The 20,116-nt window shown below is 37.9% G+C and overlaps 1 protein-coding gene across 20 annotated transcripts in view; it reads right to left on the bottom strand.

Annotated features, from left to right (window-relative positions):
• CDC42BPA (CDC42 binding protein kinase alpha) overlaps window positions 1-20,116 on the bottom strand; it is a 324,270-nt gene that overhangs the window by 8,101 nt on the left and 296,053 nt on the right. For 13 of the 20 annotated variants that reach the window (XM_031655158.1, XM_031655180.1, XM_031655161.1 and 10 more), the window contains 4 exons: window positions 19,350-19,473; window positions 18,541-18,658; window positions 13,303-13,488; window positions 7,190-7,307 (listed from right to left, as the gene is read on the bottom strand). In XM_031655158.1, the coding sequence (XP_031511018.1) occupies window positions 7,190-7,307; window positions 13,303-13,488; window positions 18,541-18,658; window positions 19,350-19,473 (546 nt within the window). Of the gene's footprint in view, window positions 1-7,189; window positions 7,308-13,302; window positions 13,489-15,850; window positions 15,946-18,540; window positions 18,659-19,349; window positions 19,474-20,116 lie in introns of those variants that run through there. The other 7 variants (XM_031655209.1, XM_021926575.2, XM_031655222.1 and 4 more) reach the window with 2 other exon arrangements.

Below are 20,116 nucleotides of genomic sequence, written 5' to 3'. Positions count from 1 at the left end.
ATACAGACAGCCAAATCATGAGTGAACTCCCATTACAATTGCTACAAAGAGAATAAAATACCTAGGAATACAACTTACAAGGGATGTGAAGGACCTCTTCAAGGAGAACTACAAACCACTGCTCAGTGAAATAAAAGAGGACACAAACAAGTGGAAGAACATACCATGCTCATGGATAGGGAGAATGAATATCATGAAAATGGCCATAATGCACAAAGTAATTTACAGATTCAATGCTATCCCCCCATCAAGCTGCCAATGACTTTCTTCACAGAATTAGAAAAAACTACTTTAAATCTCATATGGAACCAAAAAATAGCCTATGTAGCCAAGACAATCCTAAGCAAAAAGAACAAAGCTGGAGGCATCACATTACCTGACTTCAAACTATACTACAAGGCTACAGTAACCAAAACAGCATGGTACTGGTACCAAAACAGATATATAGACCAATGGAACAAAACAGAGGGCTCAGATATAATGCCACACATCTACAACCATCTGATCTTTGACAAACCTGACAAAAACAAGCAATGGGGAAAGGATTCCCTAATTAATAAATGGTGTTGGGAAAACTGGCTAGCCATATGCAGAAAACTGAAACTGGACCCCTTCCTTACACCTTACACCACAATTAACTCAAGATGGATTAAAGATTTAAGCGTAAGACCTAAGACCATAAAAACCCTAGAAGAAAACCTAGGGAATACCATTCAGGACATAGGCACGGGCAAAGACTTCATGATTAAAACACTAAAAGCAATGGCAACAAAAGCCAAAATTCTCAAATGGTATCTAATTAAACTAAAGAGCTTCTGCACAGCAAAATAAACTATCATCAGAGTGAAAAGGCAACTTGCACAATGGGAGAAAAGTTCTGCCATCTATCCAACTGACAAAGGGTAATATCCAGAATCTACAAAGAACTTAAACAAATTTACAAGAAAAAAAAAAAAAAAACCCCATCAAAAGATATGAACTGACACTTCTCAAAAGAAGACATTTATGCGGCTAAGAAACATACAAAAAAAAGCTCATCATTACTGGTCATTAGAGAAATGCAAATCAAAACCACAATGAGATACCATCTAATGCCAGTTAGAATGGTGATCATTAAAAAATCAGGAAACAACAGATGCTGGAGAGGATGTGGAGAAATAGAAAATTTTTTTTTTTTTTGAGACACAGTCTCTGTCACCCAGGCTGGAGTGCAGTGGTGCAATCTCAGCTCACTGTAAGCTCTGCCTCCCAGGTTCACGCCATTCTCCTGCCTCAGCCTCCCGAGTAGCTGGGACTACAGGTGTGCGCCACAAAGCCCAGCTAATTTTTTGTATTTTTAGTAGAGACAGGGTTTCATCGTCTTAGCCAGGATGGTCTTGATCTCCTGACCTTGTGATCCACCCACCTCGACCTCCTAAAGTGCTGGGATTACAGGCCTGAGCCACCACACCCGGCTTAGAAATGCTTTTACACTGTTGTGGGAGTGTAAGTTAGTTCAACCATTGTGGAAGACAGTGTGGCAATTCCTCAAGGATCTAGAACCAGAAATACCATTTGATGCAGCAAACCCATTACTGGATATGTACCCAAAGGATTATAAATCATTCTACTATAAAGACACAAGCACACTTATGTTTACTGCAGCACTATTCACAATAGCAAAGACTTGGAACCAACCCAAATGCTCATTGATGACAGACTGGATAAAGAAAATGTGGCACATATACACCATGGAATACTATGTAACCATAAAAAAGGGTGAGTTCATGGCCTTTGCAGGGACATGGATGAAGCTAGAAAAAATCATTCTCAGCAAACTAACACAGGAACAGAAAACCAAACACCACATGTTCTCACTCATAAGTGGGAGTTGAACAATGAGAATACACGGACACGGGGAGGGGAACATCACACATCGGGGCCTGTCAGGAGGTGGGGGGTTAGGGAAGGGATAGCATTAGGATAAATATCTAATGTAGATGACAGGTTGATGGGTGCAGCAAACTACCATGGCACATGTATACCTATGTAACAAACCTGCATGTTCTACACATGTATCCCAGAACTTAAAGTATAATAATAATAATAATCACCATCATCTCTCCAGATGATTCCAGAAGGCCCCTCAGGCTAAGAACCACTGACAACCTCACTCCCCAGAAGATGCATTTCCCCTAACACTCCATCCCCATCATTGGGTTTCTCCACATGCAATGGTCTTCATTTGTTGACATATTTCTCAGGAAATATACTCTTTACTTTTTTGATGCGGAATGCCTGTCTCCTTAGATTATAACCTAATCGAATGCCATAAAATATTTTTTGTTTTCTTCCAATTCCATGCCTAGTTTAGTGCTCAGTTCAACAAACAACAAAAAAGTTACTTTAACATTTTGTTATTCTGCACAGAAAGCCAAACTGCCAGAGACTTCCACCACTTTGCTTATTAATGGTGCGACTTTAAGCAAGTTATTTTACCTTTCTGAGTTTCCATTTTCTTTACCTTTAAGTAAAAAAATAAATTCTACCTTACAGGACTTTGTGGGAACAACTCAACACTCAATGCATGGAGAGTAACATGCAAGACAAGGTGTGTGCGGGCCCGCACTGTGCTTCTGGTCTTTTCACTGTCTCCCCTCCTTCTTAGCCATCATTTATAGAACAAAGAAATGAACTGAATTCTACCCCAGTGATTTCCACTTTTTTTTCACTTTCAAACTTCAGGAATTTTTTTTTTCAAAGAAAGGTTACACTCAAACACTACAACCTTTAAAAAAAAATCAAGGCAGGGCTATTTTGATTGAACAGCAAAAGGGGCCTGGGGACCCTCTGGCTGAGACGATGTACTGTACTCAGGGTACAGCCCCTTCCAGAGAGTTTTAAGTGGTGACTCTGGGGGCTGGGCCCTAAATCTCTTGGGGATGAGCGATGTCCAACCTCTGCATGACTTCCAGGAGGGTCTGGGAGGTTCCCAGTGAGTCCCTACTGCTGACAGGAGTGGGTCTCATTCCTCAGGTGAACTGGGAAGGAGGGAAGGAAGCATGATGAGCACTGCTGTTTCAGTTTGACTTTGCATCATGAAACTGCGAGTCTGGCTGTGGAAGATCCTGTGCTTCTTGCTGTAGAGACTGAACATAGTTGGCCTGTTCCTTCTTGTCTCTTTCTTGGCTGGCTGTTCTTCTGGAAACATTTTATATGAATTGGCCTAGTCTTGAAGCCAGCAGGAGGCACTCTAAATACCAGATGCCCCTCGGCATTCCCGAGAGGGTCTTTCCTCTTGTGTCTTTACTGGACAAGCAGCTGGTAACCAAGGACATAAAAAAGGCCAAACTCGATGAATGCATTAAGGGCCTTGACAAGAATGCCAGGCCAGTTCCAGTTTGTCATCTGCATGCCATCAATAGCGATACGGGAGCCTCACTTCAGCACTTCTAAGGAGATGGGCTGTCTCGGCTCTTTAAATCTTTGCAATTTAGGGCCTATCTTTATCTGCAATTCCACAAATCCAAAAGTCCTGAAAACCAAAAGTTTTTTCACAAGCTTGATGCAAATTCATGTGATGACAAAACCTAATGTGAACTGGGCCGGGCGTGGTGGCTCACACCTGTAATCCCAGCACTTTGGGAGGCAGAGGTGGGTGGATCACCTGAAGTTGGAAGTTCAAGAGCAGCCTGGCCAACACGGTGAAACCCTATCTCCACTAAAAGTACAGAAATTGGCTGGGTATGGTGGCGCATGCCTGTGATCCCAGCTACCTGGGAGGCTGGGGCAGGAGAATTGCTTGAATCTGGGAGGCAGAGGTTGCAGTGAGCAAAGACTGTGCCATTGCATTCCAGTCTGGGCAACAGATAGAGACTCTGTCTCAAAAAAATAAAAACAAGGCCGCACGTGGTAGCTCAGGCCTGTAATCCCAGCACTTTGGGAGGCTAAAGTGGGCGGATCAAGAGGTCAGGAGTTCAAGACCAGCCTGGCCAACATGGTGAAACCCCATCTATACTAAAAATGCAAAAATTAGCTGGGCATGGTGGCACCCGCCTGCAGTCCCACTTACTCGGGAGGCCAAGGCAGGAGAATTGCTTGAACCTGGGAGGCGGAGGTTGCAGTGAGCCAAGATCGTACCACTGCACTCCAGCCTGGGCAACAGAGTGAAACTCCGTGTCAAAAAACAAAAACAGAGACACAAAACCAAAACAAAAAACAAAACAACAACAACAAAAAACCCCAAAAAAAATCCTGGAGGTTGACTTTAGGCTTTGTTTATAAAGACTCCATTTATTCCTATATTTACAGTGTGAACAGTCATAACTTTTGCTGTGTGAGTATTAATGTGTTTGTGGGAACTTAATGTGTTTGTTTGTCATGGATCTTGCTGGGAATATAACATAATACAAGGTAGATCCCTTTCTAAAACAAAAACATTCTGGCCTCAAGGGCTTCAGGTAACGAATTATAGACCATTACTTAATTCCTAAAGTTGTAACACCTTTGTACCTGACTTCTTGATAACTTATAGTTAGTAACAGCTTACATCAATCATCAAATCTAGCTATCGCTAATAAAAACATAATAGAAGTGGCTGTTATTTTCCCACTTATTAAGATTTTTTCATGGTCAGGGCTACATACTGGGTCCAGATGATGTTAGGCGATAAAGGCAACAAAGTTGCAAACTGTACATTTCAACATCTTATCAAAAGCTCCTTGAAAGCATGCTGTAGGTCTGTAGCCAGCCTCCAAGATGATTGTCCCTTCTAGTATTCACTCATATGTAGTCCCCTGCCACACACCCAGGGCTGGTCTGTGTGATCAACAGCATACTGCAGAAGTGATGATACAGCACTCCTGAGGTTAGGTAGAAGACTGCTGCTTCTGTCTCTCTGATCACTTGCCCTGGAGGAAGCCTGCAGCCAGGCCACAAGGACACTTAGGCACTGGGTATGGAGAGGCCCACAATGGCAAAAACGGGAAGCCTCCAACCAACAGTCGGTGAGGAACTCAGACCTGTCTACAACCACATGGGTGAGCCTGGAAGCAGATTCTCTAGTCACAGCTGAGTCTTGAGGTGACTGTGGCCCCAGCAAACAACTCAACTGCAATCTTCTGAGAAACCCTGAACCAGAGCCATCCAGTCTATGATGTTCTCAGATTCCTGACCCTAAGGCACTGTGAGATAATAAATGTTTGCTATTTTAAAGCTCCTAATTTGTGGGATAATTTCTTATGTAGCAAGAGGTAACTAACACAACATCATTCACCTTTATGTTGCCAGAATCTAAAAAAAAAAAAAAAGAAATACCTGGGCACAAATTGGGTGCCAAAATCAGTACTTGCTGAATGAAGTGCAAATGAATGGTGGAAACTCAATCTGCATCAGAAGACTTGAACTCAACCATCTAACATTCAAGAATAGAAGGGAACAAGTAAGTTTTCTGACTCAATGACTTTTAAATGTGAAATTGAATTTAGTGCAGTTACTTTCTCTTAAAGTTCATTTGCATGGAGGTGAAAAAAGGTTTCACTGAAGTTGCACCTGGTATACTTTGGGACTGCATTTACGCTGGCACACTCGATTGACACTCTCTCTGATCTCCCAGCAAGTGCCATGCTCCCGGGAAAGCACACATTTGAGGAAGTTACAGAAAAGCAACCCTTCAGCCAAGAACAGTCTTCCCCAGGTAAGAAACTACAATGATCACTTGACAATGTACAACCTCACTGCTTATAACCCAGGAAATATCTAAGATTGCAGTGAATTTGACGGGAGTAAAATTTATTTTTTTAAATCAGCCAGATGTCCCATCTGTACATTTCTCTCATTTTGAGGTAAGTAGCCTTTAGCATCTTTGTATAATTTTATTCAGGCAGACAATATCTTTTTATACACCTTTCTCCCCACCAAAAAGTTGCTCCGTGACAGTAGCTGAACCTAAGTGCACCATGGAGCAGTTTTTTCTCTCTACGGTCCCTTAGCTCAAGGTTCTAGTTTGAAAGTGTAGAAAAGAGATGTTGCAGTTCCGAGTACAGTTTAAAAAAAGAGAGAGAGAGAGAGAGAAAGAGACTAATAAAGACTGAGACACACCTGAAACAGGTACTAGGTCATATATGATTTTTACCCCCAGCACCTCAGCAGAAGAGTTGGTAGCTAATGGAACCTCAAAGATGTGTACTGAATGAATGTTATCTTTATTGTAGTAAAGGGTATATTCTTGAATCCACTCCTGGCCTTCTTTCAGTGAATCAAACATATGCATTTTTTTTTTTTTTTTTTTTTGCTTCCTCTGGAACTTTGCACATGCCTGGAATGTCCTGCCCCAGCCCCTTCTTAAATGGTGGTAAATGGGAGTAAATGGTATCATACTAAGGCCCTAGCAGAAAGTCTGGGTGTCATCTTTAACTCTCTCCCTTACTTTTCCACAACTAATTCATCAAGTCTTACAGCTTTTAACTCTGAAAATATATCTGGAGAATCTACCATTTTCTCTCCTTCTGCCCCTGCTGCATCCCAAGCCCTCATCGGTTTCCACCGGGATCACTCTAGGAGTCTCCTATCTGGATGCTGGCTTCCACTCTTCCCGCCTCTAGTCCATTCTCCACTTGGCAGCCTGCAGGATTGTTTTAAGAATGTAAATTGAATGAAAAATTTTCCCTACTTAAAAGTCTTCCTTTTGCTTTTGAATAAAGTAAAAAATGTCTTACCTTGGTCTTCAAGTCCCTGCTGGTCTGACCCTTACCTGCTACTCCCCTCTAATTTTTGTTACTTCCTCACCACTACCATGTAGCCACACTAGCCTTCTTTCAGTTAACCAAATATTACTCAAACATGACTCCACCTCTAGGGAGTGATTTTCCTAATTATTCTGCCAAGTAGGGATTCATCCCGAACAGTTACTCCTTGTTATTCTCTATTACTGTATGCTGTTTACTTCCTTCAGAGCATTTATCACCACAATTTGTAATCATATTTGTCTGTCTCCCAGATGGCCTGTATACTCTAAAAGGACTTGGGGACTATTTTCTTAACAACTGCATTTGTGCCTATTAGGCATTACCCAGCAGGGTGTGAGACACTTCAGCCACTTGAGAATGCAATGGGCACACGTAAGTGAAGGACATGTCACCCACAGGACAGGAGGGGAAGGAGCTGGGGTCACCCTGTCTCGGAGGCACCTTCCTGCAGCCCCGGCACTTACTTGCTGACAGGCCACTGCTAGCACTCATGGAGCGGCCTGGCTCAGGGCGGGATTTGGTGATAGATGGAATACTGACTGAGCCACTGAATACTGTCCGACTTTCCTGAGGCCGAGGGTTCTATAAACAAAAGCAAGAGAGACATCCTTTAGCCAGAAAGAAACTGATTTTTCTGCAGAGATGTCTATTTTTCACTATAATTACCAAGAAATAAAGTCATTTTGACCAGAATGACACACAGTAAGGAACAGCAGATTATATAGTCTTTCCCACCCACAAAAGTAATAAAAACCTAGCATGAAGTAAATCTCATCCTAATCAGGAATAAGTACTTATACTTACTGAAATACTTATCAGTAAACAGCATTTTTTGGGTTGTAAAAACAGTAAGTAAAAGTTATATGGTTAGATGTGACAGTGAAGGGTAGAATTACATGGACATTTGCCGATAACTGAAAGTTTTTACCATGTATGACATTTTTATTTGCTCAACAGCTGAATAAGTCCGTTTGGAGAAAATTCTACTAAAATTATATTCTTCTCAAGAAAATGTTTTATTGATGTGATACTAAATGTGCCATTTATAAGTTCACACCCCGGTCACCAGGCATCTTTACTGACTCACACCAATAGTAATACTGAGATTAGAAATAAGATGCTGCAATACTCACAAACTAGGTGAAGTTAGTTAATTTGGGACTATTAGTTTGAAAACTAATTTCTGATGTAAATGGTCTGGATTTGATTTCAAAGTTTATAAACAGGTTTATATACATTTACTTGGAAGATTTATCTACTCCTTACTGATTTTTCCATTTAATTACTGAATGATTTTAGTGTGTGAGGTAGGAAAATAGGCCACAGAATGTTTTGCAAATCACACACACCTAAAGGATAGCCAGAGAGGTGGTGTGCAGAGTGAGCTGTCTGGTTATAGTTGAGAACAGAAAGCAGGCAGACTCCCCAAAGGCCCCAATCTTTTTCAGACCAGAAGGATGAAATGTTGGGGCTGAAAAAGTCCAGATATTGAATATTGAAAAATATTTCAATATTCTTTATAAATCCTGCAGAAGGCAAACTATATATACCATGTTATTAACATCTCTTTTAACACTCACAAGGCTTTTCTCCATTTGCTGACGTAATCCCAGCCTCATGTAAGCATCTTCTGAAGCAAATGGTCTGGATTTGATTTCTTATAATTTATAAACAGATTTATATATATTTACTTGGAAGATTTATCTACTCCTTATTGATTTTTCTTTCATAGGTAAGAAAATGATGGTAATCTTACTAGCCTATTGTCAGCCAGCCTCTCCTTCACTGGCTGTTCAAGAGGGTGTGCCATAAAAGCAGTATGGTGGCTGTGAGCACAGGCTACAGAGGGATTTGGCCCACTACTCACATCTGTGCTGCACAGTTGACTAACAGCAGGGCTTGGGGTTGCTAAACTCTGAGCCCCAGTTCCCTCAGCAGTATCATGGGGATAATTGCCTCCTGGGGCTTGTCTAAGGATGAAGCTAATTATACTAGTAAAAAGAAAGCATGTAGCCCAGTCCCACTATGTGCCCTTTCTTTCCTCTGTTCTAGTAACAACCTCATACAGCTATCTGCAATATCACTTTCAAACTTCCTTTTAGTCACATCAAAACAGCAATTCTGGCCAGGCGCGGTGGCTCAGGCCTGTAATCCCAGCACTTTGGGAGGCTGAGGTGGGCGGATCACGAGGTCAGGAGTTCGAGACCAGCCTGGCCAATATGGTGAAACCCTGTCTCTACTAAAAATACAAAAAATTAGCTGGCGTGGTGGCACGCACCTGTAGTCCCAGCTACTCAGGAGGCTGAGGCAGGAGAATTGCTTGAACCCGGGAGGTGGAGGTTGCCGGAGGAGCCAAGATCGTGCCACTGCACTCTGGCCTGGGCGACAGAGCGAGACTCCATCTCAAAACCACAACAACAAACTCCCAGCAATTCTGCTTGGTGGTGGGGGGATCACAAATTTTACATGTTTAAATAAGACCTTAACTCTATAATGGAAATGCAATGAAAAAAAAAATCACACATTGAAAGCCCTAAAAAAATCAAGTTTTGTGACTTTTCCAAAGGATCAATTTGTTGAGTAAAGCCAAATAGTTTAATTCCAAGTTAAATTATAACATGCAACTTTCCTTTGAAAAGAGATGCTCTCTTCATAGAATGCTATAGGCTACCGTTAGTATAGGGTAATCCTTTATCTTTTCTACATCATCAGAAAATCACACAGATAGTCATAGCCACTAAGACATAACAAAATGTGACTGGAAGATATATTTATTAACCTGGTGTTCTCTCAGTGCTAACTAGTTCATTAAAATTGTTTGCTTTTTTTTCTGATTATAAAGGTAATACTCATGAACTGCAGAACATATAATAATGAAATCATAAGGGACCAAAAAAGTCCCCTGTGAATTCACCAGATACTATTAACAATTTGATGTGTTTCCTATCTTTTTTTTTTTTTTTTTTTGAGACGGAGTCTCGCTCTGCCGCCCAGGCTGGAGTGCAGTGGCCGGATCTCAGCTCACTGCAAGCTCCGCCTCCCGGGTTCACGCCATTCTCCTGCCTCAGCCTCCCGAGTAGCTGGGACTACAGGCGCCCGCCACTGCGCCCGGCTAGTTTTTTTGTATTTTTAGTAGAGACGGGGTTTCACCGTGTTAGCCAGGATGGTCTCGATCTCCTGACCTTGTGATCCGCCCGTCTCGGCCTCCCAAAGTGCTGGGATTACAGGCTTGAGCCACCGCGCCCGGCCCTATCTTTTCTTCCAACACAATTTCTTTAACCGTTGATGATAGTGTATCATGCTGTTTTCAAATGCAATAGAACACCAAGCTAACTAGTTATTTTTTAAAAATGTTACAACTGTCTGCCTCATTTTACTGTTTCAAAACCACAATCTTTTCTCATCGTTTTGGGCTCAGGAAATATTACTTTTTCTTCTAGTAGCTTAACACAGAAAACACATTAGAGAAATTTATTCACATACCTGCCATACGTTGATAACCTTTGTGGTATGACTTATGTTTATTCATGACTTATGTTATTTAATGTTAATAGAAATCTATCTTACCTAAATGGTTTTAGAAGTTTCAGTAAGAGAAAAGGCCTAAATGCTTAAATTACATTTTACATATTTTACTAAATGTCCTCATACTTGACCTTTAAACATGGAAACCCAGGGGGACACTGTTGGTAGGCACACCATCCTCCACACTCACCACCTCAGGGTCCTCAGCTTTTGGGCTGACAGTTCATTTGTCCTGGTTATTCAGTAAGCATACAGTTCCCTAGCCTCAGTTCTTTAGTCATCACATAATTTCTTATACTGACTGCTATTACAATAACACTAAACTCTCCAGCACCTAAAATAGTTAGGTGCTGAAAGATATTTGCTGAATAAATAAATGGAAAATGAATAGATTATATCTGCAATCCCAATTTTCTAATTTGAGTATTGAGATTAATTCAGTTGGCAATGTAATTTCAAAATATGATCCTTTCTGTAAAACAGTGTTCAGTTAATATTGATTTGAAGTTACAGGTCTGTGTTTTAAAGATACAAAGTAACATTCTACGCAAACACTTAAAAGATGACTGTTTTCTTTGCTATATGATCTAGGTTAAATAATTTAACATAGAATACAATGAAATGGGCATAAATACTTAAGGCTTTTGAGGTTAAAAGAAACAAGCAATAAAGAAATGTACAAATGGGGCTAAAAAATATTTTTTAGTTATAATAAAAGTCTAGAACTGGAAACTGAGTTCCCAGATGCCATGCAATTGTGAAACTCACTCCAAGGAGAGGTTAGAGCTCTGAGAAAGTTTGCAGCACTGAGCTTTCCTACATGCACCTGAAATGCCTGAGAAAAGGTTATGGCAAAACAACTAAAAAAGGGTCAAAGCCAGCACTTGGGAAAGCATGCATTAATATCACTTGAAAAGCTCCAAAGCATACATTTTGAAGAATCGCACATACTGAAAGTTGGCAACTTGTTGGCCCCAAATTTAACCGATGCCATCTACATGAATTTGGTTTATCTACCAAATTTGCACAGTCCATGTAATTCTTGGTGCATTATTTAAAGCAGATGCTTTTTTTTTCTCTAAGAAAATAAAAAAATTAAAATGGAAATAGTCAATGCTAGCAATTCAACAGTCACATTTACAGGAGCAACCCTGTAAGATGCAAGCAACGTGTGAACAACGCAGCCAGGAAAAGCTCAAAGGAGATGGGAATATTTGTTTCAGGCTATACATTTCGTTATTGTTTTTCTGTAAACCTTAATATATATTGATGTTGTCCTTTCCTATAAAACAAACCTACCCTAGAATAAATAGCAAAAATTAAGGCTACAAAATATACCTGAAACTTAGTAACACCGTAACGGGCTGAAATAATAAAGGAATGACAAAAAAAAAAAAAAAAAGTTTTGTTAAAAAAAAAGTTTATCATTCAGTCAGCTAGAGTTGAATACATTTCATTATAAAGTGACAAGAAACCTAAGCCTCTGGTCCTTTCAAGGTACAAATATGCATAAGATTAGGGTAAGACTTTCATTTGATGGTACGGTATTTCTAGTTATAGATGACTAACTAAAGCAACATTTCCATAGTCTTTTATATGAAAAGTTATTATTTTTTTGAGACAGAGTCTTGCTCTATCACCTAAGCTGGAGTGCAGTGGTGCAATCACAGCTCTCTGCCACATAGAGCTCCCAGGCGCAAGTGATCTTCTCTCCTCAGCCTCCCAAGTAGCTGGGTCCACAGGCATGTGCCACCACATCCAGCTAATTTATTTTTATTTTTTGCAGAAATGGGGTCTCGCTATGGTTGGCCAGGGTTGTCTCAAACTCCTAGGCTCGTGATCCTCCTGCTTCAGCCTCCCAAAGAGCTGGGATTACATGTGTGAGCCATCCTACCCAGTGAAAAGTTCCTGATTAACAAATACAAAATTCCTCTGGAATCCACTCCCTGCAGTCTAAGCAAACTAAGACTTATTTTATCATGGTTAATTTAATTTGATCAGATAAGATGTTTAAGTGATATAATAATTTAAATGTCAATAACATTTAAAACGTTATAATTTAGAATAACTATAATACAAACAAAAAAATAAACTTCCCATCCTATAGCTAATTTTCTAATTGGAAAATTTCTACATATATAAATACAAAAATTGATCTACTATTGCTGTAAGTTAGGGGACGTTGTGGGAAGTGATACATGATACAATTCAAACATTTTATTACCTGCAAAACTAACTTTAGAAGATGTTCCCTTGAAGTTACTGTAAGCATACACCACTTGATGGACATATGAATATTCAGCTTTAATGGCCACCAGCTCTCCACCCTATTGCAAAGCCACTGGTAGCAAAGATACAAGCTGAATGGAAGAGACCAACAGCAGCTGCCATAATCCTTCAGAATACAGCATGCTTTCTAAATTTTCCTCTCTTTGCTTTAGTTTTCTTACCTTGGATCCTGGTTGGAATTACATGCATTTCAGTAACTCAAAGATTAGTATCTACTTATTTTTAGAATTTTTGTTACTCATTAATATTAATTTTTTAACTTTTTACTTTGGAGATTTTTAAGCTTTTCAAAAAGGGGTTTATTGTAGATAGGTCTGTGGATGGGCTCTACCACAGACTAACCTCACTAAATATAAAACATTTCACTGAATTGAACTGGTTATAGGGTAAGGAGCTAAAAAATTCAGAAATTCTGGGAGCCCTTTCCTGTTTGTTTTAATAGAATAGAGAGCTATTTCTTATGATGGAAAAATCTTTCATTAAACATAGACAAATCTTCAATACTGTGTTTCAAAAATAAAAATTGAAATCTTTCCTATTCCTCCATCTTCTTCCTCAAAAGAAGAAACAAATGGAAATGGGAAAGAAAGAAGAGGAAGATAAACAGAGGAAGAGGAAGAGGAGAAGTTTGGCAGGAAAGAAATAGGCCAAAGGAAAAGGTTCACAAGATGGCACCATCTCAGCGGTGTTACTTATTAAAGCCAGGCAAAAGGAAATCCATACATGGTTAGTAAAAGTTAACACCTGACTCAGCTGTTCATACCCTCAGAGTCATAAAGCTTGGTGTACCAGGGACAGAGCGTAGAGACGGGGAATATTCAGGGTTTATGGAATCAGGAGAGAGAAATTTTTCAGCAGAATTAACAGTCATGTGATAGATGTGTTCAAAGTTGATCGGAGAGGAGATCAGACCGGAGTGATGATGAGGGGATGGATAAGGGAAACCTGGCTATCAAAAACAAAAGAAAGATGAAAAAAGGCAATAAGGTGATGGAAATGGATTCACATTTCACACAACATGCACATAGAACAAATGGAATAGTATCTTATATCAGAGCTGAATCCTTAATGAAATACTTTTAGGTCTTAGAAAGTTAAATTTTATAATACTCTTGCCAGTTACTTAAATAGCTGATTTGCAAAAAGATCATTCTTTTCTATAAAATTATTCTTTAATTAAAATAAGTAAGGAGAATTTGGACTTGCGGAGATACTAGACTTTCAGAGTTTACTTCAGTATTTTCTTATGTAATAACACAATCAAAATATGGCAAATCTACCAAACATTAAGGATAGAAAAAGCAAGAAAGAAGCAAGAAAATGAACAAGTGAACCTACAACAGCTTCTAAACAGATGTGTTATGAAACTGCTTCTTTAGAAATATAAAACCATGTAAAACCATTCCCTGATAATGTGTTTGTTTTTACTGATTTTATTTCCTTATAACAGTTAGCCATGGAATATACTAATTATTGGTTTACCTTTAAGCAGCCCAAGCTTATTTCCATTTAGACACCCAAAAAGAACATGTTTATTTTCTTAAGTTAAAAATCTTCCCTTCAATGTTCAGATATATTATTTAAAAATGAAATAATATAATATCAAAGACATAGAAAAAAGCTTTTGAATCCAAGGACTAATTTTAGAGATAAAAGAACTACTTCTGAATATTCAGGAACCAACACTCAGTAGCCAGTCACCTTCTCTAATGGGAATTTTCAGGATTCAGTTCTTGAAGAACAGTTATGTTTCCAGAAAACATGATTCCTTCATTAGAGGCAGAGGGTGAATGGCATGTTGGAGAGAATACTAACTGAATCCAGCATGGCATTCGTGTTCCCACGAGCTGAGATGAACCTGCTTTGTAAAGAGATCGCATAAATTACCTAGGCTTAAAAGAAAGGCTCCTATGTAAGATCATGTTTTTATTCCAGAGATATGAATAAAATCAGTACTTTCTACCTGAAACTTTGACTCTTTAAGCTCCAGGATGCCACTACGCTCGAAAATATATTTTTATTAACAATTTTAGTAATGCATTAAAAGCTAGGAGAAATGTAATGTGCTAAAAATAAATCTTCTAGAGGTAAAGTATTATCCTTGCATCCAAATTAGAGAAAAATTTGTTCTTTACTACAAATAGCAACCATGTATTAAAAACGGTAGATTATTTTAAAAATTCAAGAAAACGAATATAGCATCTATTTATAAGCCACACAAACCATCTTATATTAATTGCTTATATTGTCTTGGCTCACTTAGATACAAATAAAGGTTTGGATCTGATACAGGTATATGACTCCCTTACTTAGCCTGACTGCCCCTTCCATATTCAAAAAGCGAACAATTCTGTTTCAAGATCATCTGGCACAAAAGCAACAGAATTAAATTTCTAAAGACATACAATAAACTTTCTAAGCTTATAAGTATTTCACAGGAAAGCAATACTGATTTGAATAAATTAAAACATAAAAATGTCTGAGACACATGCTCTTTGAATAGATGACAACATGTGGCTTTGGTATTTAAAAACTCATATATGTTAACATTAGATAAATTTAATTCTTCTTTATTTTATGAGACAGTTTGTAATAATTCTATTTCAATGGAAAGAACATATTAACATCTGAGAATACATTAAAATATCACAAGCTTTTCAACAGATACATACACAAGTACAGGCATGCTTAATTATTTTCAGACATGCATATTATTATATTTACTAGTGTCTACTCTGAGATGAAGATGGTTCTGGGCACACAGTAAGAGCTCAATAAATATTTGTTAGATGTTTCAATGATGCCTATAAAAAAGCCTCAGGTTATATGTCCTTTGGTAGTGAAACAGAAAAAAGTCATGTGAAAATAAAATCTGCTTGTGAAGAACAGGAATTCAGACAGATAAAATCTTTGATGCATACTACATGTACAGGTGAAGAAACAGGTTTCAAAAATTTACACCAACTTCTTGTCCTGGAAATACAAAAGCACTTACGTGATAAGAAAACGTTAAAGCAATGAAGGGCACATTAAAAACGGAATTGCAATGAGAGGGCAAAAAGTCACTTGTGTTAATGCCAAAAAGAACCATTATCATGTGTTAACAAAATTAGGTGACAACAAATACTAAAAATCAAGCAGTCTAATGATTCTGTGGAAAATGCTATCTTATCAATAAAGACTAGACCTTATTTTGAATAAAAAGATACAGATTTTTTCTTTTTATCTCTTTTTTTTTTTTCTTAAAGTGGTGGAAGGAAGAGGGAAGAAAATGTAGAGTAAGGAGGGATCTCTGATATAAAAGTTCTTACAGTGTTTCAAATCTGACATTTTGGCATCAAGGTGCAGTCTTATTGGATACGAAGGTCTGAAAGAACTCTGGAACATTAGCAAACGGATTTTTCACCTGATAGCAGAAGGACACCAAGCAGAGTAACATTCTGTTAAACACTGTAATATGTGGGCTAGAATAGAATGTCTACAAACATTTTCTATAATACTTCTAGCTACATTGTCGGAATGTAGGAGATCAAAACATTCTTTTCTGTGTAGTAAAATGAAACAAAAGTGTAAGAAATTTCAATTTTAAAAGAATATCTATTAAAAACCTTGTAACTACTGAAATAATTTTATATTTGCTGATGTTTTGTTTTGCAACATATATATTTGAAATCTGTATCCTGCTATCCCTACATAATGCTAACTACATATTATGTATTGAAGAAACTACTAACTCAATTTAAAAAGTTTAATTAAAATTCTACACGGCACTTGACTTATCAAATATAAGTCATAAATATATTCACATTTCAGTTATCTATCACAACTTAAAAAAATTCTTTAAGGTATTTTGTGCCTGACATTCCACCTTCCATAAGGAAAAACAACAGGCTTTGGACTCTATAGTTATGGTATGTTTACTTCTGAGGACCAGACTCAGGACTTTAAGCAAATGTTCCTAATGGGAAAAGAATGGAGAGAAATCTGAGATCTCACTACCAGGAAAAGGTTAAAAAAAAAAAAAAAAAAGTATAGCTTTTAAACATGATAGAAAAGTATAACAGTTTTAATATTTCATGTGCTCGACCTGAAAATTTTTAAAAGTACTATATCAAGATAAGCTGTAATCTAGTTTTGCACTTTTTAAATATTTACTCAGCAGAGCTAACCCTATTCCAAAAACCTAAGTGATTAATGAGGCTGGTTTGAACTCCATAAAGAAAAGTACATTATTATGAATATATGGAGCTTGCAGTGAGCTGAGATCCGGCCACTGCACTCCAGCCTGGGTGACAGAGCAAGACTCCGTCTCAAAAAAAAAAAAAAAAAGAAAAGATAATATTTTGATATTATTGGTACTGGTAGTAAGAATGTCACATTCATTCATAAGCAAGCAGAGCCAACTGATGAACCGAGATATTTACAATGAAGAACTCAGACTTGAATGCAGATTTTTTTCTCTTCCTATGAAATAAATGCAAACCTCCCTTTAGAAAGTGTTTTTTTAAATTTAAAGAAACTGGACTGCACACCGAACTATATTATCAATCAATTTCTGTCAGTAATAGATGTTTATATCTTCTATCACTGTAGTGTTGATAATGTGGTTTAATTAAGACAGATTTCGTTAGAGAGCAATTGGGGTCAAGATTCACAAATCATCTCCCAAATTGCCATGAAATATGAATTATATTTAAAATTCTGTGCAAAATTTAGCAGCTATCACTACCAATCAAAAGGGTCATTTTTACAGTTTTAATAGTATGTTGAGAGAACTATGGTACTGAAATGTACAGAGCCTGGCTAATTCCACTAATATTCTTAATTTAAACATGACAAGTCTCAGAGCCTAATCTTCATATTGTTAAAACAGAATAGTTCTCCAATGTTGTACTTTTTTCTCTTTTGTTGAGATACAGTCTTGCTCAGTTGCCCAATGCAAAGGCAATCATAGCTCCCCACAGCCTCAAACTCCTGGGCTCAAGTAATCCTCCCACCTCAGCCTCCCGAGTAACTAGGACTACAGGCACACATTACAAAGCCCAGTTATGTTTTTATAGAAATAGGGTCTTGGTCGGGCTTGGTGGCTCATGCCTGTAATCCCAGAACTTTGGGAGGCTGAGGTGGGCGGATCACAAGGTCAGGAGTTCGAGACCAGCCTGATCAACACGGTGAAACCCCATCTCTATTAAAAATACAAAATTACACGGGCATGGTGCTGGGCGCCTGTAATCCCAGCTACTCAGGAGGTTGAAGCAGGAGAATTGCTTGAACCTGGGCGACAGAGGTTGCAGTGAGCTGAGATCACACCATTGCACTCCAGTCTGGGTGGCCAGAGCGAGACTCCATCTCAAAAAAAAAAAAAAAGAAAGAAATGGGGTCTTGCTTATGTCGCCTGGGCTGGTCTTTAACTCCTGGCCTCAAGCAATCCGCGTGTCTTGGCCTCCCAAAGTGCTGGGATTACAGGCATGAGCCACCACACCCGGCCTATGTTATACTTTTTCATGTACAACTGACCAGGTAATGTTTGTAACTCGGCAAAGGAAAAAGATTTAATTTCACAACTATCGGGCAGATGTGACCATTAATGAACAAGCTAATGTGGTTCTCTGGGAAGAAAAAAAAAAAAAGAGTAGGCCAAATATCTGTATTGATTTGCTAATATGTAGTGAAATTTTAGTGATTTGGTAACCACATTCCAAATTTGGTATAGAACCTCTCCAAATCTGGTAGTTTCTTCCACCAACAATAGTAAACATAGGCATGGGAGAAATTCTCCAATATGGAACTAAATAAGAACTTGATTTGTTTGGCTTTTGACAGATGTCTAAATTTTATGTTTTGTTCATCAGGTATGTCATCATGTATCTTAGACATATTGTGGTATACTGAGAGAAACATTTCCTCATTACATTCACATATCCTTTGAAGTTTACGCATAAGCCTATTTATATTCCCCCGACATCTGCACTTTTTTACATTCACTCTTAATTCCTCTTACCATGGGCAGATCTTTCAGGATCTGTATTCCATCTCCAGGACCCATGTGTGCTATGTGGTTAAAATTAGTTGGATTAGAAATTAATTTATTTCTCATTTCTGGATCTCGTAGCATTTCCCTGTAAAACAAAGCATCTGTTTAGACACTGTTTCCATAGTTAATTTATGTAGCTTATGAAAAAAATTAAGCACACTTAATTTTCTTAATAAAAATACAACTGTTAAATCACATTAATAAGAATATAGTTAGAGTAACAGAATATACTCAATTAAAAATTTACTTCCTTAGAATGTTTTGTTTTAAATTTTAAATATAAGATCTTATTATTTTAGGAGGAAAAGTAGAGAGGGTCTTTTCAAATACTTAAGACATCAAAGAAGCTCTATTTTACATATAATTCTGAACATTTTATGTATCTCTTTAAAAATGGTAACACTTCAATCCTACTTCTGTTTGCTCATGAAAAGTCTGAACTTCTTAGACATATACAGGTTTACTGTATGCACAGCTATGTCCTATGCTTATATTGTAGAAAGGTACACAATCCAAAAGGATGACTATTCCATATTCATAGAGAAGTGAATAAGGTGAATAAAAATATGGTACTTTAATCCGGTGCATATTCACAATTTTGAGAATATTAATTAAAATGAGATAGAGAAGTTACATTCATTATTGCAGTTTTTGACACCACAGATGAATGAGATTTTCAGATACCCAGTTTTCCTTCCAAATTAAATATAGTGTCATCACCAAGTAGTCCCAGATGTACAAGCAGGCATGGATGATAGTACAGGTTAAATATCTACCTCCTCTGCTGCATCCTTTCCTCTTCTGGGACTCTGAAGGAATAACGCCGCTTATTGTTAATATTTCTAACCATTTGTTTCCGACTATTATCTGATGTTTCAGGAACTACCAGTTCGTCCCCTTCTGTTAAAATGAAAAAATACAAACGATAATGATGTTCTTTAAACTGTTAAAATGCTTTTTATCTATTAACCTCCAAGACAGTACAAACAATGATAGTACAAGTATATGCAATTCTGGTTTTTAAATGTTGGGTTGATAACCACAGTAAATAATATTTAACAGAACCTATGTAAACAGATAATATGCTGAAAGTAAACATAGCTTACAAAATATACTTTCATTTTTACTTGATTATAAACATAGTATGGCATAATTTTACTAGAAGAAAACTGTACTTGCCTTGGTGTTCTGTCACTCTAATCAGCCACCCCACCCCACCTCAGTATCTCAATACTGTGTTTTCTCTCCCTCCAGGTATTGATTTCAATGGCTTAGGGTGTTGTTAAAGAGCTACTATTATTACCCTGAGCAGTAATCAGGCATAAATGGTAAACAACAATAACAACTATCTTTACATAATAAAAAAAATTTCCTTTGCAAGGTTTAATCTATGAGACATGGAGTTAAAAAAAGGAGCTGTGCTCCCACTACCCTTCCTTTACAAAAGGTAAGAATCTGTCACTATTTCTCCTCTTCTAATCTTGGGGGTAGATGTTTAATCATATACACCTAGCAACCCAGTGACAGTCTTATCCGATGTCAG

This window comes from Papio anubis, chromosome 1 (genome assembly GCF_008728515.1).
Source record: "Papio anubis isolate 15944 chromosome 1, Panubis1.0, whole genome shotgun sequence".
NCBI lineage: Eukaryota > Metazoa > Chordata > Mammalia > Primates > Cercopithecidae > Papio > Papio anubis.
Note: the sequence above shows the minus strand (reverse complement) of the source record. Positions and strands in the feature narration are given on the sequence as shown.